Below are 27,118 nucleotides of genomic sequence, written 5' to 3'. Positions count from 1 at the left end.
TGCATCATGGTTAAACCCGCAAATGCGAGACAAAGGACCTGTGGTTTGGCGATGTTGGGTTCCCCCATGGACTGAGCACACTTCAGGTCTTTTCCCAAAACTCAATGCTGTGGGGTAATTGTGTGTCAGTGGTGACAAGTGTGAAAACTCGGGATCAATGCTGTCCTGAGTTATGAGTGTTCAAGTTGAACATTTTCATGCTTCACTTAATACCCACCATGATTCAGTTTATGGGGTTACAAGAATACATGTGGCATTTTCAAATTTTGTTTTGGGTGCATCACAGAGCCATTTTAGTTTGGGCACTTGTGAAATACAGTGTATAATTTTGCTATCAGGTATAGATGTCACAATTTATTTTCATTTGTGACATACACTCAAAGAGGCAGAAGACGCAGATGACTTAGAAAGCGACCCCTCTTACCCCTATCTCTCATTCACTCCCACAGCCACCAACAAGCCCACAACAATGCCACCTCCATCCCTTCCTCATTTAGTTCCTAGTATTTTTGTCAAGTGATGTTGTTTTTACCTTGTCTTTACTGTACAGGTATTGTTGCAAATGGATGCATATGGCTGCAAATTAGCTTAACAGGAGCTGGGAAAACAGCCACAGTAATAATGAGAAAATGTCTCTTTAGAAAGCTAGTTGATAACTGTGATTACCTATTGAAGCCATTATGTTCATTATAATGGAATGTATGCTTATTTTTGGAAATCTGAGTATCAGTTTTGGGACTCTAAAGCATAAATATTTTTTTCCCTCGTTGCAAGTAATGGTGATTTCATTTTCAAATTATGAGAATTTGTCTTATGACTTGTGTATATATATTTTTTTTAAAAAAAAAAGGGAAGACTATATTAGGGATTCCTCCATTAACTAGCACACATACAGTAGCTGATCACTTACGGACACTGCAGTAATAAGGATACCTCCACTGATCAGGACACCATCACTGATGGACTCTTTCTCCTCATAAGGATAGGAGATGCTCTCATCATGACAGAAGAAGCCTCGTTTGTATGGTTCCACAGCACCCATCTCACAAGCAAAGAAAGGAATGGATGCTGAAAGAGAAGATAAAGGGAAACAAAATCAGGGTTAGTACCATCCCATCTATCGGTTCATCCATGTCAACAGGATCCTGCTTAGTCTTTGGGAAGAAATCACATAATCCAACATCTACCTAAAAGTAATGCCATAACAAAACCTACACTTGGGTTCAATGATCTTCTACAAAAAATCTTTTGTCAATTTAATGCAAGAGAGTCAAAGGAAAAAGTGCAACAATCCAACTGAATTAGACTCCAAATCCTAGGAGAATCTTATTTCATCTCCTTTATGAATTTTTACTGAGACCACTAGGTCAAAGAAGATGTAGAAGAAGAATAGAAAGATTTGGAATAAGACAACTTATAAAACGTGGAGCATGAGCCAGAGTTAAACATCCTCCAGAAATAATCGCCTAGCATAACAAAAATAGGAATTCATTTTTAATGTTTATTGTTCAAGATGTTAGAAATGAATTGCACTCTCCTGTGACGCCATTTTCTTTTCTGCGGGCACTGCCATTCTGGGGCGTTTTTGTTGATATCACAGTCACTTTGGTATAAGGTCAGCATCATGCCCTTCCTGGATGTCCAAGACTGGATGCATTTAAAATATTTAGAATTTATTTTCTCTTGTGGAAGTTCTGGCTCAAGATCTTTGCTTTGTTTATCTATACATACATTTATTCTAAGAGTCGTGTCCATTTGTCATGTGATCACTTGAGAACCACCGGAGCTAGAACCTTAAGTTCTTGATACAGATGAAGACCATATCATGATGCTTGCTGCTGAATAAAAAAAAAAAAGGGTCTGGGAGAAACCACCGAAGAGTTATTGGGGTTCATGTCTGTCTAGGCAGTTTGCCGTAGCAAAAAGTGATCGAGAATGTGACATGACAGAAAGAACGAGCAGTGACATCTGCTGAGAGTGATGCAAACTGCAGAAGCTGATTACATGATACAGAGAAGGAGAGCTCCAAGATCCACTGCACAAGTGGCACAGAAACTGCTAGTACTTGCACGCTACTGGGACTGGAACCTTAATCTTGGAAGGACTGGAGGTCCTCATTTTCTAGCCAGATTATAATTTCAGTTTTGTTCTCTGGTACTGGTTTCCTGTTTCTACTGCTTTGGCTACAGTTGATCTCCCAATTGCTTAATCCAATGTTACCGCTGAATCATCTTGTATAGTCAGTATAATAGAGTGTAGTGGTGCAGCTATCGTTTGGGTGGTCAGACTCAGCCCCCTGTCATAGATATGACAGCTCCTTAACTCCTACGCCAGTCACAGTGTGCTCAAGTCACAGCACTCAGCACAAATTCCCACTTTGTGTGTGATTCTCTTCTTCGTGCTGGTGATGCTGGATACCTCAGATATTTGCCATGGACTGACCGTTACATGTAAGAAAAGCAGGGCCAGCAGGTAGTGGAGTGGAGGAGAGGGGGAGGTTGGCAGCTGAAGAGACTTAAGCAGCAGCAGCAGAAACCAAAGCCAGCAGATCTGAAGCGGCTGCCTCCCCCTGCCGTGTCAGCCGCTGCATAGGAGAACATAGCTGGCATTCCAGGAGAGGATATGTGGCCTTCTCACTGAGAGGAGTGAGGGCACAGTGCCCAGTGGTGGCACCTGTCAGCCAGGGTGAGTCGTGAATGCTACCCGCTGCAGCTGTCCAGAAAGTTTTAAGTATGAAAAATGAGAAAGAAAAGGAGTGGCCCACCTAACATGCCTCTGATGACGGCCTCCTGCGAGTCTGGGCGTCCCTTCTCAGATGCCCAGTCTCTCATTCTTGCTGCCTCAGTGCCTCGGACAATTTCTTAACATAATGACGTGCAGCCCTTTTATTTTGCCATTACACGCTCCATTTCCCCTCATGTGCTGGTGTACTCCGAGGAGAACTGGGCCACTTTCAACCCAGTCATTGTGACAGCAGCCCCGTATGACCAGGCAACAGACAAGGTAGTGGCGGGAAATGACTGAGATGAGCCAGAGGAGAACTCAAGGTCTGCAGAAACCGATAACGCGGAAGCCAGCTGACATCTGTAATGAGACCACCGCCATCATCCCCTGCTCAAATGATGCATTAGAATAGCAACCTTAAAATTAGACGCATTCAGAAGGACGAGCCACCAGGCTCTGTTTACAGCACTCAGGCTGCAGGGCAGGCACAAAATATCGATTACATACGAAGAAGCAGTACTACGACCCACCAAAAGCACCAGGGCTAAATCTGTAGGAAGTGACACTCCCGCAGCCGCCTAAAAACGCACACAGGACACTATGATCAAGAGCAGAGCGCCACTGAGCTTCCAAACAAAAGCATGGACTCTGACTTAGCTGAGCTCAGCATCCTCCTCCTTTTACTTACCCAACGATGATGTGGAGCTCTACACCTTATTGCTGTCACTAGTGACAAACTGATGCACTGGCATGCATACCTGCATTGCTGTCCCCTATGCTTCTTTAAGTGTGGGGCATGGTCTCTGTCTGAAGGAAAAAATCCCCCCCCCTTTTTTTTTTTTTTTTTTTTTTTTTTAAATTGGATCTCCAGGTTGGTCTGATGTTTAAGTAAACTGCGAAAGCCAACAGCAGCTTGGTGCCCACCGGGCACATTGGAAAAGAAGGGTCCAAAATAAAATCTCCTTTATCTTCAGAGTGGTTTGATGAATCAGGTGAGGCCTGTGGGTGGCCCTTTCTACTAACTTAAATTTCAAACTGAGAGTAAAATTGAGATAATGTCCTCTGGACATGATGAAAGTGGATGGTCTGAAATCAAATCCTTCAGATGAAACAATAGGTCTGATCAATCAAGTGCTTCATGTGTTTATATCTCCAGATTGACCTTATAAATCAAGAAATGCCTATAAGTGGAAGATCATACTGCTTTAAACCCACAATCTGAGTGTCAAGTGGAGCTGTAGATACAAGGATGGTTTGATGGACCAGGTGAGACCTGTTGGAGGCACTCTACTACCTTAACTTCACTAATTGAGAGACCGCGATTCGGGTTGTAGGTGGGTGTCTGCTGGGTAAGATGATGGTGGATGTCCCAAAGTCAAATCCTCCTTCAGATGAGAAAGTTAAGGAAAGTTAAATTAAGGAAGGCCTGTTGGTGGTGCCCTTTTATTTATATAGAGATATAGATATATATATATATATATAGGGAGAGAGAGAGAGAACACACACACCCATGCCCTTACACTCAAAAACACACAGATGGACCCAAAATAAAATCCTCTTTATACAAACAGGAATCCTCTCCAGAGTGGTTTGATGAATTGGGTGAAGCCTGCTGGTGGCCCCCTCTACTGCCCTAGGGAAAGACACACAAGTGGACTGGGAGTGAACTAGATAGGGTGCAAGTGGAGGACCTAAAATAAAATCCCATTTTAGACAATGGGATTTATCAGCAGGTAAAGCCTGTGGGTGGCGCCATTTATTGCCTCATCCTCCAAACTGAGGGAGAGCCAAGTGAAGGTGGATGCCCGCCAGGCAGAGTGAAGGTAGAAAGTCCAAAGTCAAATTCTCCTTCATATTTGGCAGTGGACTCAATTAATCAGGCAACTCCTGCAGTAACTGACAGAGAGTGACAATTGAATTTGGGTTCACACTGAATATTTTGGAAGTCCCATCCTCCAACAGATGAGATAGTGGATCCCCAGAGATATCCAGGACTGTGACGACCAACGTCATTGGGCTCAGCTGGTGACTCATGGAGCAAATCCAAACTACCCTGGGCACCTACTCAAAGGCTGACATATTGTTTATAGCAACGGCAACATTGCCAGTCACTTGATGGATGGTGTCATCGTGCCCTACATATTTGACATCACGGCATGCAGTATTCTGATGAAATGGCCATTTTGATAGATTCAGTTAGCAAAAGAAATACCTGATAGGTTTAGGACTTTTGATTGTAGTTTTGAATGCCGCATTTATGGTGGCCTTTTTCCTGTTCATCCTCTTAAATCCTTTGAAGTGCCCGTCCATCACAGTCGTTAGTTGAGATTGTGTTAATGGCATGAAAGCAACTACCATGGGACACCGATGGATTTGTGTGAGGCACCTGCCTGATATGGATGTCTGATTCTGTTACATAATTCAGCCTGCCTTGACTGGCACTGGCCTGGCAGTAAGTGGTGCGTGCAGTCTGATCCATTGACACATGATAACCTGCCCATGCAAGATCAAAGCCCACACACCCCACACCCATACCCATTAAAGGGTCTGATGCCAGCTGTTGCTGCTGCTCTTTCTGGGCTCAAACTTGAACCATTGAACCACTGAGGAGTCTTTAAAAGAGAACCAAGGTGGAGCCAGCAAGCCCATGCCTCTCAGTCAGCAGGGGTCACCCTTTCGCACCCCCCCCCCCCCCCACCCCCCCCCCGGACAACAATCAGATTCCTCAAGTCCCTTTCCGCTCCTCAGGAACGGACACCAGTTTTGAAGCCAATGAGAACAAGATGCAGGAATGCAGCGAGTCCATCTGCACAAATCTGGCAGGCAGCTGCTCACAGCCTTGAGTCCCCGGCGAAGGGAAACATTTTCTCAGTAAACACCACATGGGACGCCTTTGGAGGGATCGCTGCTCTGTTTCTAATTTACAAAGTGACAGCGAGCACTGGTGGGGGGGAGACAACACTATAGGGAATGTATCTGTGAGAGACACTAGAGTCTCATCACCAGGAAACATTAGAAGTGGCACCTGAAGGCATCCGGGGGGCCAGCTGTCACACAGGGACACAGACCAACAGTAGGGGGCAGCGTGCAGTTCCTGCCCATCTCACAAGGCTTAGATGAAGTTCTGCCAGAAAAGAACAATTCTCTCCTGCTATCTTATTTGATATAGCGCCCCTTTCACAGTATACGGTACATGATTTCTATGTTGTTTTCTTCATTGAATTTATTTCATTTGAATAATAGTTAAAGCTATGCTACCTTTTTTTTTTTTTTTTTTGGGCCGCTGTACTCCTGTCTACAAGTTTTTAAGTCCTGCATTTAGAATGATCAGCTGGGTATGCAGCTGTAACAGAGATAAGAAAGGCAAGGCAAAAGGCAGGAAAAGAAGCCAAAAAACAGGAAGCGGAGATGTCTGTAAACCAAAAGTCGCAGGTCAAGTCTTTGACGTCACTAAGAGGGTCTGAAACGGCAATAAATCCACAGCTAAGGTCTGTTGGACAAAGTGAGTATTACATGTGGGTGACTTGCCAACTGGACGACCACACTGCCAGATGACAAAATGTGTGCAGCTATTGAGCACAAACACAAAATTGAAGAAACTTTGGGGTCGCATGAAAGCGGCCATTAAACTTTGATGCTGGATATCCTTAAAGGCACTATATAGCAGGTGGGAGACAGCGGGTAGCACAGTGCCCGTTCACTTACGTGAATGACAATGGACACCCCAATCCCGTCCCTTCATCACCTAAATCTTCAGTTTCATCCCAAATTAGTAGTCTACAGCTCTAATACTCACAGATGAGCTATTCCTCTCCCCCAGCATAATCAGATTCACTCACTGCATCTTTATTTTATAGCACCTTCAGTGGGGTTTCTCTGTTAACACTCAGGCCGGCTTCTAATTCCCTCATCTCAATTTGCAGTGTCATTTTGACTTAATGGGTCAGCATGAGCAGATGTCGGCGCCAGATATTTGTCTGCACCCAGGGGGTCACCACGTTCTGAAGTTCTCGGGGTCAGCAGTCTGTGCTGAAGAGAATCCATTCAATGGAGGGGCCAAAGGGGAAACTCGTGCCATGCTGAACTTTTAACAGACAAGACTCATTCAAAGACACTCAAGCTTTTGTCTGCCAGTTTCAAGTGCAACTGACACTGGCCAGATAAGAGGGGGAGCTGGAGTGCCTTGGGCAATGCTATGGCTTTGACTTTTGCCAGCTCATTTTCTGTGCTTGGCTGGCACAGTTTACCCAAGGCTCTGTCCTCCTGTCCCTGTCTGTCTTCTTTTGGCCTGCTTATTCTGTTTAGTGTTTTTAAATATAGTGTTTTCTGGTTTTTGAATGGTTATTGTCATGGTTGGGGTGGCATTCCAACTGAAATAACAGGTTTTCCCTTACCTGGCCAAGATGCTATGAAGAAGGATGACAGTAAGTGATCCCGAGGGAGGAATTGAACGTTACTCTTTATAGCCAGGAAACTTGTATGGAAGGACACAGTAATGGGTGGGCTGGCATCCTGTCTGGATTGCACAATGCCCTCTTGCCTGGCTAGGTGGTAATTTTAGAGGGACAGATGGGTGCACTTTGCCACCTCACTTTGGGGACAGGAATGCTGGATGGACAAAGAGAGATGTCCTTTCAAGGAATGACAGGTAGCAGTGTGCCTCTGGTGTGGCTCCACTTTGGACACCTACAGGGTTGCATGGAGCCTGTAGTTCTGTGAGGGTCCACAGGGGGGCACTTCCAGGAGAGGACTCCCTTTTTGTATTGCAGTTCTGACTGCCCCAGATGTGTTTCCTAAATGCTATGCTCGGACATCGGATGTACTCGTGAGTCCAGCATAAAAGCTGCTTTGCCATTTTATCAGGGAAGAAGTGGAGGTTTGAAGGAAGGAGAAGAGAATTTATTACAGCTGTCAATTCCACACAAGCATAAAGTATTTTGTTTAAAAATAAAAAAAAAAGGCTTTTGAACCCATGACTGGCTTTGGTCCAGTTGTGTTTGGGGCTCTGCTACACCCCTACAGGCCACATTGTGTATTTATTAAGCACATTTACTTAATTTGTCATTGATGTTGTTCATTGTAGGTCGAGACAAAGTGGCCGAGACCCCTGATGCCGCCACAGCCCTTGGCCTATGGCACCCATATTTTGGGCTCTTTGGAAGTTCTCTTTCTTGATTCTTTTGTATTTTTTTGCTTTTTTTATTTTTTTTATTCTGTTTGCTTTTGGATTGTTTATTCTCAACGTCAGAATTTAGCAATTTCTTGACCATTTTTAATATGATTTCTTGCGTTACTTTTACACTTTCTTTGAATAAACATTATTAGAAGTATCTTAAGACATAATTAGCCTGCCTCCTCACTCACTCACTCACTCACGTCCGTCCGAAGCCGAATGTGCAGTCTCCTCCTGCGCAGCTGCCCGAAAAACCTTACGAGACCGACATCCAACCCCAACATTGCGGCAGGTGACGGATTTACAGCCGCAAAAATTCAAAGAGAAAGGCGACTTCGATTAAAGCTCTAGAGGCCTGAAAGGCGATTTCGACTACAGCTCCAGGCCTAATTACGCATTCTGATTCAATTACGCATTCATTCAATACACCTATATCAGGTTTGTGGTGCTTATACTTATTACTATTCCATATTGTACTGGAACATTCATCATTCAATATTATACTATAGGCCTGGAAAATTCATCAACTAACAGTACAAGCCTGTACAGTAATGAGTAAAGCGGACTACAATCATTACAAAACAACTTCTTCGTTACTTATCATTTGTTCTTCATACACTGCTGACACAAACTCGTGCCCGTTTCATCTTACGTTGTCGAAACGGGCTCTTTGTCTAGTTAAGTAATATGCTTTGTTTAGGGTGTTTTTGAGGTCAGGAGTTTCCCAGTTCCACTCTCCCTTTTTGATATGTTTAGGCTTGGCCCTTTTGGTTATGCAGGCTACAAGCCTGTTTTTGAGTTTTGGGGCAAGACCTGCTAAGCATTTTCAGGTCTACATGGAGTTTATAGACCTTTTTGGAGCTGTTCGATCAAATTTCTCAAGATCAGCAAACTTCTGTTCGTTTGGATAATTAAACAGGGAATTCTTCTTGAGTCTTCTACTGGACTGCCTTCCCACCCAACAGAAAAATAGTTATATGTATCTGGTGTCTTTTTAACGGAGGCACCATAACCAAGTGCTTTAAGACTATCACTTTCACTTCCGTTAACCTTGTGTCTCATATAACATCTCTCAGGGCACTCATCATCACAAACAATGCTAACACCTAATTTCAGGACTGTCGTATAGCGTCTTTCAAAGGAGGCAACACCACTAGGACTATCCATGTAGCTTCGCTTAATCTTTATCACCACGATAAGGGATCTGAATGCTTCATTTACTGAATGTTTGCATCATATAGTGCCTTTCACAGGAGGCACAATCACTGAGTCCTTTAGGACCTTCACTTTAGTTTACCTCTATTTCACATAGTGCCTTTCATTTCATTAATACCTCATAATCTACAGGGCCCTTTGCATAGCCTACCATTATGTCCTCATATAGTGCCTTTCAAAGGAGAGCACTCTCGCTAAGCGCTTTAGGTCCTTAACTTTAGCGTCACATAATCTTTATCTCTTATAGTAGTTTTGAGAGCATAAATTACCTGAACACTTGTATTTACTGCATTTTTATGTCATGCATATTTGTGTTGGGACTGTCACTTTTGTTTCAGTGAAACAATTTTTAGTCTTTCCAGCCCTCACTTTTTGAACTCTGAAGTCTGCTCACTTCTTCATCAGTGTAGCGTTTACTCAGCCTTGCTGGGATTTCTACAGGATGACAGGGTGGATGCTGGCCCTGTATGAGGCCCACTCACTCAATGCAGCAGTTCAACTCAGAATTCAAAAAGAGACATAGCCTGCATGTCAGTAGCGTGAACGAGTGGAGTCTCACTTTTATATAGGGCCTTCCGTGTCCCACAGAAACTGCAGACTGCAGGATTCTCTGCCAATGTGAGGCGCTGTGCACCATAAACAGTGACATTGTTTCCAAGCCATGAGTTTAGCGTCTTCAGCATATTGTCCCGTCCCCCAGGGTCATATGAAGGATACAGCTCTGGGAACGGCACCAGTCATTTATCCCACAATGCCATGCGTGAAGAATGTGTGGCAGGCAGGGGTTCCTCTGCGGTGGATCATGTGGGGATGATTATATGGCCAGCTGAATTAGTGCAGGCCACAGCGTTACTGAGTCAAAACAGCGTCAGACGCCAGACGGGGGAGAGGGGGGAGCCTGATTGGTGCACACTGGACCGTGTGTGTGTGTGTGTGTGTGTGTGTGTGTGTGTGAACGAGCACAGGCACAAGTCCCCTCAGACTCCTGTCATCTTACTCACTTCCATCATGTCTACATGTAGTGGCTGGCAGTGTCTCATGGACCCGCAAGCAAAAGAGGGCGGTGACAGATTGATGCTAGCTGAACGTCAAAGGTCACATAAATATTACACTATCGAGGGTTAAAGGTCAAGAAAACCAAACGGTCTGTGATGATGGACAGCCAACCCTGTTAAGCCCCCCAGGCTGTCCACAGTGCCATCCAGTCCGCATGTGTTCTGTATAGCGCCTTCCAGCTTTTAGTCTACAGACCTCCAATTTCTGTTGTCTCTTTTGCCTTCGCTTGGCCGGCACCTTCCAGCTTTCAGTTTGATTCTCTTTAGCCTATAAAGTTCTCTTCAACTTCATTCTGTCTGCTTTATTTTATTCAACATCACCATCCACTTTTCAGTCTGCGAGCCTTTTTCTACATGATACAGTTGGGGAAATAAGTATTTGATCCCCTGTTGAATTTATAAGTTTACTCACTTACAAGGAAATGAACATCTCTTAATTGTTATGGTAGTTTCATTTTAATGGAGAAAGACAGAATATCAACCAAAAATCCAGAAAAAAAACACATTAAAGTTATAAATTGATTTGCATGTCATTGAGAAATAAGGATTTGATCCCCTGCAACCCATCCAGAATTCTGGCTTCCACTGTGGCACACAGATTACAATCAATCAATCAATTACAGGTACTCCTGATCTCAACTCGTGATGTGTATAAAGCACACCTGTCCACAGAATCAATTTCTTCCATTCCAACCTCTCCACCACCATGGGCAAGACCAAAGAGCTGTCAAAGGACATCAGGGACAAGATTGTAGACCTGCACAAGGCTGTAAGACCTTCAGCAAGAAGCTTGGTGAGAAGGTGACAACTGTTGGTGCAATTATTCAGAAATGGAAGAAATATAAAATGACCATAAATCGCCCTCAGTCTGGAGATCCATGCAAGGTCCTTGCCTCATGGGGTGTGGGGTGTGGATGACCATGAGAAAGGTGAGGGATCAGCCCAAAGCTACACGGGAGGAGCTTGTTAATGATCTGAAGGCAGTTGGGACAACCACGGTCACCAAGAACACTATTGATAACACACTACGCCATAATGGATTGAAATCTTGGCAGCACCTGCAAGGTCCCCCTGCCCAAGAAGGCACATGTACAGGCCCGGGTGTTCACTGGCAAACTTATGATGTAGGGGATCACATACATGACATGCAGATCAATTTATAACTTTCATGTAATTTTGTTTTTTTCTGGATTTTTGGTTGATATTTTGTGTCTCGTCATTAAAATGAAACTACCATAAACATTAGAGACTGTTCATTTCTTTGCAAGTGAGCAAACTTACAAATTCAGCAGGGCATCACATACTTATTTCCCCCACTGCAATAACTTTTAACTTGTATAACACTTTGTAGCATTCAGGCTGCATGCTATCAGTTTGTTTAGTGCCCTTCCGCTTCATTCTGCCTCCTTTACTTTATATAGCAGGTCCAAGTTTTCTCTGCCTGTCTTTTTTTATATTATGCCTAGCAGGTATTATATAGTGCCTTTCAGGCTCATTCTACCTGCTTTATTTTCCATAACACACACTGCCTTCCAGTCTGCATGCCTTTAGTTTATACAATGCCTTCTAACTTCATTTAATTTGCTTTACTTCGTAGAACCTCCCGTTTCATTTGGCCTGCATTTCTTAATTTAGCACCTTTCAGTTCGCCTTCACTCATTCTATGTAACACATTTCCACTTTCAGTCTGATTTGTCTTCTCTCTATACAATGCCTTCCTGCTTTGAGTCAGTTGTTCCTTTAAATTGTATAGTGTCTTGCATGACTTTAATTGATATTGTACCTTTAGTCTTCATTAATATAGCATCTCACCGCTTTCAGTCCGCTCTCTTCTTCTGTTTAATGCCTTTCGTCTTTCACTCAGTGGGCCTTTAAATGCCTCTCATCTTTTAGTATTTGTGCCTTTAATTTATATAGTGCTTTTCAGCCTCACACATGCTGCTTTACGTTATATAGCATTGTCCAGTTGTCATTTGTGGGCTTTTAACTTCAATAGTACCTTCTAGCATTTAGTATGTATGCGTTTAATTTATATAGTGCCTTTCAGCATCATTCAGCATGCTTTATATAGCAGCTTGAAAGTTAGGTCTCCAGCATTCTTTCTATAATATAGCTGTGTCTTTTTAGTTTATATAGCGCCTTTCCGCTTCATTTGGCCCACATTATTTTACATAGTCTTATAGGAAGAGCCACCTGCCTCCATTCTACATAAAGCCTTCCAGTTCAGTTTGCTTGCCTGCCTTTAACTTACCGCACCTTTCAGGTTTATTCACCCTTGTTACTCTTATGCGGTCGGTCTACCTTTTAAAATATATGGTGCCTCATAGTGTTTCGTATGTATGTTTCATTTATATAGTGCCTTTCTGCTTCATTTGGCCTGCTTTACTTTGTATAGCACCTTGCAGACAATTGCTTCTGCCTTCCTTCCTTGTAATGACTTATTGCTTATAAATTAAAGACCCTCATATTAAGATATACATTGCAGATTTCACAATTAATGCCTTCAATCTCTATAGTGCCTTTCAGATCCATTCAGACTACTTTACATTTTACAAGACCTTGCAGCTTTTGGTCTGTGTGCCTTTGTCCCGTAATGCCGCTCTGTTGTCTACCTTTCATTTATATAGCACCTTTCTGCATTTTTTCACTTTGCTTTATTATTTATAGCACCCTTCGGCTTTCACGGTGTATGCTTTAATGGATATAGTGCCTTTCAACTGCATTTGGCTGACTTTTCTTAATGTAGCACCTGTCCAATGCCCACTTGGCCTGTAGCAGTAGTGTATATATAAAGTACTAGCCCTGTGAAGATTGCCATTCCTCCATCCCCATGTAGCTCGGCCCGTGCCGCCATCCTCCCTCATTCTGTTGTTTTTCTTTCTCCCCAAGAGGCCGTTTTGTTTTGCATCCTGTGATCTGCACTTTTGTTTTGACACCTGCACAAAGGAAAGGGCAGGAAAGACACTTGAGTTCCATGGCGTGTTGTGACAGGCAAATCTGAAGGCATGGAACTGGAAGGACAAGGTGAGTACATGGCAGAGTAGAGACGGCGAAGCGGGTGAGAAACTGCAGCAGCAGGCGTCAATGTGACACACATCGCCACCTGGCTTAAGGTGAGAGAAGGTGAGATTACCCACTTTAAAGGGTCTGACAAGCCCAGGTGGAATAAAAATTAAAGAGTAGAGGGTGCCAAACGTACACATTCAGGCTCAAGGACACACCAAATAGTGCCACTCTACCCTTTTTTTTTTAGGTGTGCGATGGAGAGTTACTGTATAAAATGAAGATTATCTGCACTTAGTGAGCCAGACGTGAGCCATGCAGTGCGGTGTGTTTTAGTTTTATGTAGACTTCAATGCAGCGCTTTGTATTGTAAGTACATCAGTTCCACAGATGAACAAAGCGAGAGTCCCTTTAGGCAACATAAGGTAATAAGACCCATGTTTCATGAAATATGGTGGACACGCATCAAAATTATGTTTTTATTCTCTTAGTCTATCCGTCTAGACTGCAGTAAATACACATGCTCACCTACTGTAGGCCACGTTTTGGTCTGTGTAAAATGAACAACTCTACCTGATTGGTCTAAGTATTTTGGGAGTTCACATTAGCCGAAACACCAGCATGTGCGGAGTTAAAGTTCAGCTTTATGCACTGGTGTGGAATTCTGAAGTTCATTCCTGAACTTGAAACAGATGGGTTGCTGGCTTAAATCCCACTGCTGGCACCAATAAGAGACACTGAGCAATTCTCCTATATGTGGAAAGCCTCTAATACAGGTCGCTATCGAAGACTAACATAGAAACTAGATGTTCCCCTCTTCATAGCACTTTTTTCTCCCCGTGTTTGAGCCAATCTTATGCCTTGAACGCCAGCTTCATTTGGTTTGATCGCTAACTTTTCATGTGATACTTATCAAAAGCTTTCTGAAAATCCAGATAGGTAATCTCGCCTGCAGCTTTCTGGCCATCTGCTTTTGTTTGTTCCTCATCCACACACACAAATGTGTTACCCCTTTCAGCAGTTTGTGGACCATAATGTCCTCAATGAAGACATTCCTGAGGGGAGTATATGGCTCCTGGATGGTATCTCCCGTCTTTCCAAGATGAATTCAGTTTGCTGTGGCTTCTTGGACGTGTTGAGGCACTGGGACCACCAGTTTGACTTCATGATTTGTTCCAGTTTCTAAGAGAGATCCTGGCGTGTACAGACTCTGTGCTAAATGTATCCCCTCTTGCTGTCCACTGTCCCCATCTTTGTTATTTTGTTTCGATGCCTTGTGTGCTTTTTTGAGAACCAGTACATGAACAGATGCTCGGACCAGCCCACTTCCCCACTTCCATGTGTTGATAATGTTGATTTTAATGAAGTGATCATTTGCAATACCATGTGCTCTGTAAAGTGGCAGAAAATGTTAAAGGTGCTATATAAAACCCCCCTGTTTACGCTGTCACTCACGTTTCAATTGAGATCCAAGTGCTACAAGTGCAGCTCATGCCAGGTGAGCCACTCAGTCTGACCTAACGAATGCTCCCAACCCCCAGACACCATCGACAGGAGACGCATTCCTTCTTTGCCTTCAACGCCCGGCATGTCGGCTCCTGTTCTGCTCCAGCATCTCCAATAACCAAACCGACGGCTTTCACGTTTCAACAAGTCCACAGTGCGTCTGAGGCGCTGGCCGTTTTCCGAGAGCTCCTGGGCCCCACGGAGGGACGTGCCCGTCTATGCAGGTATGGATGCCACACAGCACTACAGGTCTGACTTCTTGTAAGCCAATGCCATTTCATGCCAGCAGTTAGGACCCCTGCTCAGTGGCTGCATCAGCCCTGCAATTGCATGTCTTCGCCCTGGTGGGGCAGAAGAGAGGCACCATTATCCCCCTGTGTATTATGTACTTCTGGACCCCTAAATCAATGCCAAGGCCTCAACAGAGGAATATTAGGAGAATCGCCAGTTGAGCAAAATGATGGTGGATGGATGGGATACAGGTGGCTGGAATCCACAGCGAAGCCAGTCCAAAGCACCACATGTTGGTAATGTCAGCCTCCTCTGCCTCACCCCACCTTCTTCCGACAGGGGTAGTGGAAGAGGTGTGGCCAGACACAGTGCCCTGTCCCTCCAACATCCCACAAAGTCCCTGCCAAGACCATGGCATTCAGAAATGGAGATATAGTCTGCCTATTTATTTCAAGTTGGTGCCTTTTGGAGTGAAATGTTTGTTCACACTTTGCAGTGTTTGCGCTGAAATAGGCAGGCCAATGACCACAGCAGTGAGTGGGGGCACTCTATGAACTTTTGCACTCAAGCCCAGTACTTTGGACCCATTGCCATACTCCTATTGACAAGGTTTCATTTTAGCGTTGATCCATAAGTCCATCGGGTCAATCATCAGATGCTCTCCAGATTAGCACAGTTAAAGTCTATGTGCGAATGTCCTGGGCAGCATGGACGTCTTTGTTCTTCTGAGCCAAGCTGCCCAGTTTCATCACCAAGGATCAATAATAGTGGTGTGCCAAGAGCAAACATGGAGCTTCGCCCATCAGGGATGCAAGTCATTTTGAACAAAATATGACTGCTTGGGAGTCTGTCAGTCTGTGCAAACTTCTGGGTGCAGTATGAAGGACACTATATGAGAATCTTAGGAAAAATGCAACAAATGCATAACTTAAACTATCAGTAAAGCACAGCATACTTTATTTGGAAGTTATTTTTCAGAGCGAGTTTCACCTTGAGGTGGACAGCTACACCATTGTGAATATTTCCCTATCCTCTTTTAGAAATTGTTCTCGGGGGGGGGGGGACACCTTATAAAAGATGACCTGACACACCAGGAGGTTACTGAATAATTATGGAGCGAGTGGGATGAAATGTCAAATAGATTGTGATTGGATGAATTCTAAAATTGATTAATTTATTATTGAGTGGCATCCTGACTGGACTGCTCAGTGAAACTATTGATGGATTGATTAATTAATAAATGTATTTATCTCATGTGACATGGTGTGTGCGATATCAGGAAACATGGCAGCTAAAATCCTCTCCTCTCTCATCTGCAGGCCACACACTCCGCTTGCACTCCACTGTCAGTGTGTAACAATGGCAGCTCCTCTCTGTCTGCGAGTGGTCAGAACTGACTTTAGGAAGGAAGACAGAAGTTTTGAGGTCAGGTACTTCCCACTAATGATGGCAGCGGTAAGTGGCGACATGCTGCCTGTTAGCAAATTTCACTGGACTCTGTAGATGTGACTTTAATGATAATTTTATATAAACCTTTACAAAACTTTACCATAATGAATAAGTAAATCCACCAATTAATGAACAAACTGACTGCTAAATAGATTACGTGATTCGTTGATAAATTGCTTAATTAGCACATTTAATTAAATATATTTACAGTTCAGCTCTGCTTCAGCAGTTAACCCTGTAGAATCCTGGGTTCAAACTCTGTACCTGGTCACTGCCCATTTTCTCCTGGTGACCATGTCAGGTATCCTCCAGTTTTTCCCCTGCAGATCCCAAAGACTTGTATGGCATATTAATTGGCATTTACAAATTAGCACCGACTGCATGGGTGAGGCCCTGCAGTGGACTACATGCAAATCCATGTGGCGTTTTGTCTTCTAGCCAATGCTACCAAGATAGGCATCAGACCCCTGAGACCCTAAACTGAGTTAGACAAGTTTGAGAATGATAACCCCTTTAATTAGCTGACATTTGGCACTAGCCGGGGCACTCATTTACCACCTGTAGTTACATTATAGTGCCACTCATATGCCAGAAGGCAGCAATGTGGACTGTGTAAGGCGTTATTCTCTGGTTTACAACCAGAATTTCATTGAATAAATGTAATGAATAATATTAAATTCCCAAAAAGGAACAGCAGTGATGGCCATGTTGAGCATGTGACAGAACACAGCCTGGTCTCCAGCCACACACTTCAGTCCACTGCAGCCTCCTTGACTCGCACACAGTGGGGCGTCCTGCCAAGGAGTTAAGCCCTCAACCTCGGAGATGGAGGTTTGCTTTGGCTGCTCTTTGACTGACCCCCGCTGGAGCCCCATCAAAGGCTTCCTGTGTGGCTGCCAGGGTCGGGAGCCAAGCAGAGGCTCACCATCTTGTTTGGCATGTTGGGGCACCTCCCATTAAATGAATGGAGTTATGGGCATGGTGTCCAACTAAGGCTCACCTTCAGGTACTAACCAGTGGACAAAGGTGACAACTAGGTGGCTCCACAATGGGGACTGCTTTTGGGCCAGTGTACAGATCAGTTCCTGTTGTGCCTTCCAACAGAAAATGATCTTGAGGTGGAGAAGCGGGCATGCTTGGGCTTTAAGGGTAACAGATGGCACTGTATATATAACACATAGGACAACAAAAGGAGACAATGACAAAAGGCGCTAGCAGGCAGTGAGTGGCCTTAATCGCTCTCATTCATGCCCCATTTGGGGTGTTAAACTGAAACCTGTACCCCCCACTGCTATGTCTTTGACCAGTGTAGGGAGAGTGTCACATGATCACTTTCTCATTCAGGTAGCCATAGGACAGTCTCCATGGCAACACTAACCCCTCCAGTCCTAGGACTCACAGAGGCGAAGTTAAAGGTCAGCCTCAGTTCAGACCACCTTGGCAGACGACAAAGGCCTAATTGGCCTTGAAAGAAGTGTGGCACTTGGCAGCAAGCGTTAACTGAGAACACAGGGGTAAGCCAACTCTCCCTTTACTCATCTCTCCCAGTTTACTAGCTGCTTCTTAACCAAAAGCCCTGGAGATAATGGAACCTTTTGCAACACCTCTGTTATAATAATTAGGATGCAGGGGTGCCTGCTGGAAGGGGAAAAAAAAGGCTATCCACAACCGAGCAGCTGACAGGCTAGGCAACTGGGGCCCTTATTAAGAACGTCAGCATGTTGGAAACTGGCGTGGAGGGTTGGATGCTGTCAGCGCTTTGAATGGCAGGAGCTTTTGTTGCACTTTTTATGGTGTGTGGTAAACGTATGGGCAACACTACACCAGCAGGCGCTCGGGCCACAAAAGCTTGAAATCTTAGCAGTACAATATGACCCCACCACAGAGATGGACACCACTTTAAATACCGGTGGTCACTTTCCAGCAGGGGGAGCAGCCCTGACCCCCTTGGACTTCCACATAGGACCAATGGAGCCTCGGATGGTTGGTCTGACTTAACTGTAGATTGAGGCAATGAATTTAAATTTTATCACTCTGAATTCCAGTCTTCATAGTGTCTACCAGGAGGTGCTATGGAACACTCATCCAGCCCTAAATATGAAACTCAATGAGTCCCTTCACTCTCACATCCTTTCACAGCTAGCGCATCTGGCACAAAGAAGAAACCAGTCCTGGATGCCATGCCAGTCTATCACATGGGCACGGTGCCATACAGATCCTTAAAGTACAAATTCAAATAAAATTATCTAAAATACTCATGCTGTCCCTTCGGAATTTCCTAATACACACCCTTCCAGATGGGGCTGCTAATCCCCAAGGGGTACTCATCAATCTGTTCATCGACTATAATATATACACATATAAACATACACATGCGTTTTTTGTCTGTCAGTTAGTGGGTAACCCAGCAGTAATTGGCATACAGCAGACAGACCACACTCATGCCAAGATGGCTGGTCCCCGTGTTCAATCTTGAGGCAATGTCCATCCACCTAAATGGACGTTAAAGCTCCTGACTGGAAACTTTATGCAGAAGAAAAATACAAACTGCCTACAGTGGGCATCCAAAACCAGAACAACATAACATTGCATTCAAGTGTTGCAAGAAGTGGCCACCCAAAGGATGCAGTCACACAGCACCTTTCACAATAAGGACGACTGCACAGAACCCATAAAATTAAAGTACTGGCTCAACTGCAGTCTCCACCGTTAGCAGGTGTGAACAAAAAGAACTTGAGGACTGACAGCGCACCATACATGGGGGACGTGAACACATTAAAGTTATGAATTGACTGTCCGCTTATAGAGCGCCTTTAACTAGTGACACACCTGAGCCAGTTATTCTGCTCACTCAGTGCTCACATTGGCATTTAAACCAGAATCTCTGTGCCTTTGTCAGAAACTGAGACAAATTACCTTAACTTGACATAGTGCCCTTCCAAATGGCCACCATCCCATGAGGCGATACATGCAGTCCAATTATCTCCATACTCTTACAGTTTGAGCCCAGGAAGATGAACGCACACATACAGGGTCACACAATAAGACATTTCGGTTTGAACCAGTGACTTTATATAGCGCATTGCAAATTGGAACACCTTCCCAAAGATTCCTCATTTTTACAATAGGAGCAATGACAGGTGAAGTGACTCATCAAAGGCAATTCAGTAAGACAGCAGTGGGACTTCAAGTTCTCTCATTGTATAGTGCCTTTCCAAGTGATTACGTCTTTATTAATACAGTCACATTGTTTTCATCAGCCTACAGTAAGAGCACAGTCAGGTGAACTGACATATTGGGGTTTGAACCTGTGACTTTATATAGCACCTTTCAAAGTAATCACTGTGGTATGATATTTTAGGAGTACTGTTCAGTTGTTTTGAGGAGTGTACGGTATGAGCACCGGGAGGTGAACTGACTCCCTCAGGGTCTCACAATAAGACAGTGCAGTTTCAATCTCTGCCTTTATTTAGTGCTTTTCCAAAGTGAACACCATTCCAAAGTACAACACAAGCACTGACAGGTGAAGTGGCTCATTTGCAAAATAAGATGGCAGTAAAACATACATCTATCCTTCCTTTATGTAGTGCCTTTCACAGTGATCATTAACCCATGTGGTCCTAAGAGTACTGCATAACTGTGTTCATACTTCTAAAGTCTGAGCACTGACAGGTGAAGTGGCTTACTCAGGGCCACAAAATGAGCTATAAAGCGCCTTCCAGAGTGATCACTTCAACATGGAGTTTTAGGGCCACAAGTTGTTTTCACGGTTCTACAGTATGAACACAAGGAAGGTGAACTGCCTCACTCAGAGCCACACATTGAGACAGTGAAGCTTGAAGCCACGCCTAAGTATAGCACCTTTCAATGTGAACACCGTGGCAATGGGACTTCACACATAAAGTCACCAGTTTTCTTAATTCTCCACAGTGAGCACTGGCAGGTGATGTGCCTGCTGCAAAATAACATGGCAGTGAAAGGTGAATCTGTATCTTTGTATTGTGCCTTTCAGAGTGGTCACTGTCCCACCAGGTTTTATGGATACAGTCTAATGGTTTCCATGTTTCTACAGTTTAACAAAGGTGAGTGAATCAACTCGTCCAGGGCTTGAACCTGTGTCTTTTTGTAAGAGTGCCCACTGTAACACTGACTTACAGGTTCAATGCTGCCACCAAAGTGCTTCTGCAGACTGAACACCTGATAGATGAAGAGACTCACGGAGAGTAAAATCCAACGTTTGACTGCATACCAGTCTATATAGTGCCTTTCAGAGTAAAAGCCACTACAAAAAAAAGACAGCTCTAGTAATATTATTATGACAAGACATACACCCAGCTGCAGTATGCATAAGTGCACACGTCTAAGGGTTAGAAAATGGATGGATGGATGGAAAATGAATATACTAGTAGAACACGTCTTCGGCCTGCAAATGGCGGTTGATACAAAATATGCAACGTAACGCTTAAGGGAAGTGTTGTTTTTGCCTGAAATTGCACAGCACAGGAAGTGACAAAATGGATGAGCTCGTCACCCTAATGTCAGGTCATTTTGCCTTTGATTTTCCATCACAAAAAGTCCGAGATTTAGCCGAGGGGCACTTGGAGCCAAGCGCCATCCAGCAGCAGTCCCGACCCCACTTAAGCCCTCATCATTATATATACCTGTCCAATCAGACTGAAATAATAATAATAAAAACTTTTCCAAGAAAAATAAGAGTGGGTAGAGTACAATCAGAGCTGGGGGGTCTAATAGGTCACTTCCGTGAGAAAAGAAGAGAAAATGGTCATTCAAAGGGAGAGCCCAATGGCACAGCCAAAGGAAAAATTAAAGAAGCAAAGTACGCTTAAAACTTAACCCATACTAACATTTTACAACTTTTAAAGCCAACAACGATTTACACACACATACTGAGCAAATTCTTGGGCCCACTACACTAATACTGCAGGGTGTGGACCCATTTTAATCTCAAAATGGCCTCAGTTCTTCGTGATATGAATTCCACAAGATGTTGGGCACATTCCATGGGTCCAGGATGGCATCACACAGATCTGTCAGCTACACCTTCATTCTGCCACTCTCCAGTTCTACCACATCTCAAAGGTACTTCTGTTGGACTCAGATCTGAACTCATGGTCATGAGTCAATACCAAGGGGTGTCTAAACTCCCCCTGGATTTGGCGTTGTCTTCCATATGGCCATTCACGTCTATGTCGGTGTTACCAGACTGCACGTTTCTGTTAAATCTGCCTGAAACAGTGACATTAGTGGATCTCCACTGAGATATCTGTGGATATATACACACTTACTGGAAATATTAGGAACACCCGATTATCCATCCAATGATCTGACCAGCCAATCATGTGGCAGCAATGCAATGTATCAAATCCTGCAGGTATGGGTCAGGAGCTTCAGTTCATGTACACTTAATCCCGCTTTGGCCTTTGACATCTGTGAGAAAACAGCCAACTCTTTACAGCTCGTGATATGGCCAGGATTTAATCTGAGCTCCTTGGAGAAACGTGCCCCCCGCGAAAGTGACGACTACTGAGTATTTACGCCAGCAACGACGTGTACACCGAGAGGGGGGTGAAGGCAGAACAGCGGAGGAAAGAGAAACTTTAGAAAAAGAGTTGAGCGCTGCCGATCGCCGTAGATGAATGCCGCTTGTTCTTTCGCGTTACTCTTGTTGAAATTTAATCAGGAAGCTCAATGCCACATGAAATAAACGGAGGCCTTTCGCGTAGAATGGTGAACACACGGCTCAATTTAAATTGGCCCTTTTGTTCAACAGGAAACAATTATGACATGTAAAATAAGACGTGTGAGAACCGACTACCGAAATTCCGATTGACGGTGCAGATCTCTAGCCTCAGAGCCAACTAAATAAAATAAAAACCGGCGCCTCGTCCACTAAAGTGAGATGGACGTGCAAACTTGAAGCACCTTTGTCTGAATAACCCAAGACTCCCAGGTCACCAAGCGAACTCGGCGCCCCGAGATTAAGCAAATCCTGTGACCAGTTTACGCATTGCTTACATTACAACATGTTCCGCATTCTGTTAACGCCGACATTAATTTATGCTGCAGTAATGAAAAAATAAAAAAGTAAAACTGCCTGCCCTGATTTTTGGCGTCAGTTTGAGTGTAAATAAATAAATAAATAGCTAGCCCGAAAACCGCACTTTGGCGTTGTGTTGCCGACGGTTGCCATGGATACCTCTTTTGTAGCGGAGCGCGGTTTAATTAGCGGAGATCTTAGAGAAGACAAAAGAGGAGAACTACAAGTGCGCGCTTCGGAAAAGGTTCATGCAACACGTTTAATTGAAAGGAAAGAAACACACGTGTGTGTGTGCGCCGCACGGATAATCCTTGAGCTGTCAACACTCGTGTAATAATCGAAGAAGGTGCGACGGCTCTGTGTGTTTTAACTGCTTTGTATTCCTCGATTGCGCGGTCCCTTTTGTTTTTGGGTGGGTTTACGATACGGCTCGTGAATCTTAAATCAGCTTTTTAATTAGGGGGCTTCTCGTGTCCTTGTTTTGTGCAGCACTAGTAGTTTTACCGCACCACGCGAACTAACGGCTCAACTGCAAACTCCGAAACCTCAAACTAAGGTCCTCGAGAACAGCTCGAAAGATGTCACTGCATGGAATCCCGTCGGGTGACCGTGTCCGTTCAGAAAGCGTCCAGGTGACATCGCGGGGGGCAGGTGGGATTCCCTTTTGTTTCTAATGACGGCCGCTTTCCAAACTACACTTTTACAACTGACGACACCTTAATGGCACTTTACTGGTTGTGTGGCTTCTCGTGACTCCAGTGCTTTATAAACAGCCACCTCAACCTGTGTCGGGTGTTTTGGGCTTTGGAAAGGTTTCACAGAAATCTCTAAAGTCAAGTCGGCTACCTTAACTTCTAGAAAGTTGATTCAGTTCTTCTGGACATAGTTCTTTTCCAGGGGAGATACGTTACATCACTCATCCAAGAGGTTGGAGTCACTTGGATGAGTGATGTAACGTATCTCCCCTGGAAAAGAACTATGTCCAGAAGAACTGAATCAACTTTCTAGAAATTTCTTACCTGGATTATTGAACATGCATCGAGGCTACCTACACTCTTAAAAATGAAGGTGCCAGAGCGGCTCTTCAGAGCGATGCCATAGGGGAGCCATTTGTGGTTCCCATTAGAGCCATCAACATGAAGGTTCCAGAAACAACCTGCATATGTTTAGATCCATAACAGACTTCATTCAGTCAATAACCATGAATAACAGATTGGTGAAATTCCAGTGGTTACTGGTTTTAGAAGGACTCTCGCTGCACCCAATAACACAGGCTAAGTTTAGGTTTCTTCATCTGTTGGTGGCCCACCTTTCATTAAAGATTTCAGTTTTTTCCCCCCATATACAGTATTACGTTTTTCAAAGCACAAAGAACCATGCAAAAAAAAAAACGTTACTAGAATGAAAAGTTGCTTGGTTAAGCAGTGCAGCTACAAAGAACCACACAAGCCATTGAAGAACCATAAAGTGCCATTAAAGTACACACAGTTTGAAGATTGCAGCTGTATACAACAGATCAAGGAAAGCTCAGTGTACCCCATGTTATTGTATGCAGCAGAGGCCTTTTAAAATTTGCACCTTTTGGTATTTCACAGCTCTGTTATCTATTTGTTGTGATGGATGGCGCCTGTTACCAATCTAAATTAACGGAGTCTATCCAGGACCTTCACCAGGAATTTTCTCATGAGAACCAAAAATGGTACCTCCATGGCATCATGCTAAAAGAACCACTTTGGCACCTTTAGTTTTAAGAGGGTGGACACAAGGAGAACATGGAACCTCCACGCAGAGAGGACCCTGCTCCTGAACCCCCGTCTCCTTTGTTATGAGGCAGCAGCGCCAACCTATCCCAGGGCATCTTCAGTGTCCAGACATTTGTGCCCTGTGCAGGCCTGGGGGGTCGTCCCCTGTTCACGTAGTAACTCATTTTAAAAAAATAACGAAGTGAGGGGGCTGTAGGACTCGATGCCCCGGTCTCTTGGAGGATCGCACAACCAAACTGCGGGGTCGCAGGCTGCAGTTCGTCCTGCCGCCATAAGTTTACATAAAATTGATTCTGCGTAATAAGTGACGCAGGCGCTGTCGCCAGTGAATCTGAGTTAAAGGTCACAGCTTTATCAGAATCGCGCGCATGACAAGTCCATAAATCCTCACATTTATAACTAACAGAGGCTTCATTGCTATGAATGACGAGACGCCCGCGTTGTCTATCTTTATAATCGACAGGTAATCATCCAATTTAAAAAATGCACGAGCACATAAAAACACTCGGCGCGCACTTTGCCCCGAGTTTGTTTGACAAGCGGGCACGGATAGCAAATAACACAGTGAGAGGAAATCACGAGAGTCCCTTGTCTGCTTCTTGCAGCGGGCGGCACGTTTTAACGGACGCTGTCACCATTTAGTAAAGACGGTGGTCTTTTGTATCTCTGGGAGTGTTTTCTGTTTAACGTGTCGTTTGTAACTCCATTTTTTTCCTCGTTAACTTCCACAGATTAGGACAGACATGAGGAGTAGTGAAGAAGAAGACGACACGACATTTATATAGCGCCGCTCTCTCCACTCAACGCACTTTACATAGGCGGTGGGAAGCCTAAATCTGATAGTACCCGAACGCGCTGATTTTACTTTCCAGGACCAGTGATCCTAACACACACCCACACGGCGATTTGTTCATTTAGCGTGTACCGAGATACCGACAAACAAAACTTATAAACGGTGTGAAGCTCCGACATGACCGCCCCACGCCCGGCACTTCGGGCTTTTCACCCTACGTCGGTTTCCCAGACTGACTGTCCCTCTGGAGGCTCCCAGATCCCCAAACCCTGCGGCATGGTCTGCATTAAGCGGACTAGCGAATGGCATGACATGTGCCAGTCCTCTCTTTCCGTTGCCCTACATGCCCGTTTGCACAAACTTTCATAAACAGCTGTGAACTGCTAGCTGAAGGCAAAGAAGCCAGCCATTGTTCGTCAGGAAGCGCGACCTCATAAAAGTGGAGCTCGTTTCTGTTTTGACAGAGCAGGTGCCTACAGCGGTGTGCCAGTGAGCTACTGGTGTTTGTGCCCACCTGGGCAGAGGCAGACGGTTGGTAACTTGCTATCAATTTTTAGAAGTTAAACTTTTAATTAATGCGCAGATATTGTTTGTTTATGCAAATCAGTTTCAACCTGCCTTTGTTTTCCCGTGTATTTGTTTTAATGTCTTTATTTATTGTATATATTTGTATTTTCTGTATTCAGTAATTTATAAATTTATACTTGAATTTGGGACTTCAAACCCCGTTGCTGACACGGTGTGACCCTGAGCAAGTCACTTCACCTACCTGTGTGTGCTCCAATTATATGACAAAAATGAACCAATTGTACATCACATTTTATAAGTAGACATGGATAAAATGCGTCATTCAAGTAATAAATCATAAAAAATAATTTTGCCCAATAATATATTACAGTGCTCTGCGGCTGAGGTCCGTGCAAAATAAAATTAATGACACTGAATGCTGCCGACAATTCCCACACGTGACATATTCACCTTTCTATAAAGTTTTTCAAGATTTCATATTAAGAAAAATCCTTACCTATGAAAAGGCAAAAGACATCCAAACACACCAAGAGATGCCTGTGCCTCCGAGAGCGGTGGTCCTCCGAATCCTTGGGGGCCGAACCTGCCCCATTTTCTAGGGGCACCGTGACCGACTGGCTGTATTTGCAGTTTTGCATGACTTCGGCAAACAGATTCGATGTGCTGACGGCGGTTATCCAAAGACACAAGAAACAAGGACCCAACTCCGGCTAACGCGCTGGTTAGAAAGAAGAAAGAGCAAAAAATGGCAAAAGGAGCCCCTCAGAACTTCTCGGTGCACTCTTGAAGGTTTCGTTTTATTCGGTCCTCCGCTCTCCCGACAGGCGTTTCATATTCACATTCCCTTTCAAGCGGCGCAAATGAAGCCGAGGAATCCCGAAGTCGCTCCCAACTTCCAGCCCGCTCAGCTCGGAGGCGATTCCCAGTGGCCTCTGTAACATGTGTCGCCGTCTTCGAAGACGACCTCCTTCCCGGACAGTGCCTGTGAAACGCGAGCACTCGATCCAAACACGTTAAGTCCTGCAAACCGAGCCTGGAGTTTCGGTGTAAACTTTTACTTTGAGACGCGGAAAACAATGAGAATCCCAGGAGAAGGAAATCAACAGGGCTGCGCGCCGAAGGATACTCCCACTTTCCCAGTCCTGCTCTATCGGAGTTAATAATTACTCCAGTTCGTATTGAAGTACTGCTCCTCGGCCCCCGCCCCCTGGCCGCGTCTTTAATCATCAACTCCATGTACGTCCTCCTCCTCCGTAAGCTCTCTGGAAAGTGCAATTCGTGGAAGTGCAGATAAAACAGCGAGGGGCAAGGACGCGATCCCCCTGTGACAACTGAGGAGTTAGGTCAAGGGGGAAGACTTCCATCAAGTTGATTGTTAATGGCGACGGTCACGCAGACTGACAGGAACATAAACGACACCTCATACCAAATAAAAAGAAAGAAAAGTAACTTCTGGAGTTACTGACTTGGGATTTAGCGCAGAATTCCATTTTGATGCGCAGTTCTAACTTAAAGCGTCTGCTTGACGCCCGAGAATAACGTGGACTGCCGGGTTCGCCGTCCATTTGACATCATTTGTGCGAAGGGTCTTTAGGAGACCTCCCCTGTTAATGGCTGTCC

General features: G+C 44.5%; 1 protein-coding gene across 1 annotated transcript in view; it reads right to left on the bottom strand.

Moving 5' to 3' along the window:
* ppap2d (phosphatidic acid phosphatase type 2D) overlaps positions 1-26,141 on the bottom strand; it is a 43,851-nt gene extending 17,710 nt beyond the window's left edge. Inside the window, exons 1-2 of the mRNA XM_028823630.2 lie at positions 25,995-26,141; positions 911-1,068 (exon numbers count right to left, since the gene is read on the bottom strand). Coding sequence (XP_028679463.1) covers positions 911-1,068; positions 25,995-26,136 — 300 coding nt within the window. The 5' untranslated portion in view covers positions 26,137-26,141. The remainder of the gene's footprint in view (positions 1-910; positions 1,069-25,994) is intronic.
* Between the last annotated feature and the right edge of the window lie 977 nt (positions 26,142-27,118).

Source organism: Erpetoichthys calabaricus, chromosome 17 (genome assembly GCF_900747795.2).
Source record: "Erpetoichthys calabaricus chromosome 17, fErpCal1.3, whole genome shotgun sequence".
Taxonomy (NCBI): domain Eukaryota; kingdom Metazoa; phylum Chordata; class Cladistia; order Polypteriformes; family Polypteridae; genus Erpetoichthys; species Erpetoichthys calabaricus.
Note: the sequence above shows the minus strand (reverse complement) of the source record. Positions and strands in the feature narration are given on the sequence as shown.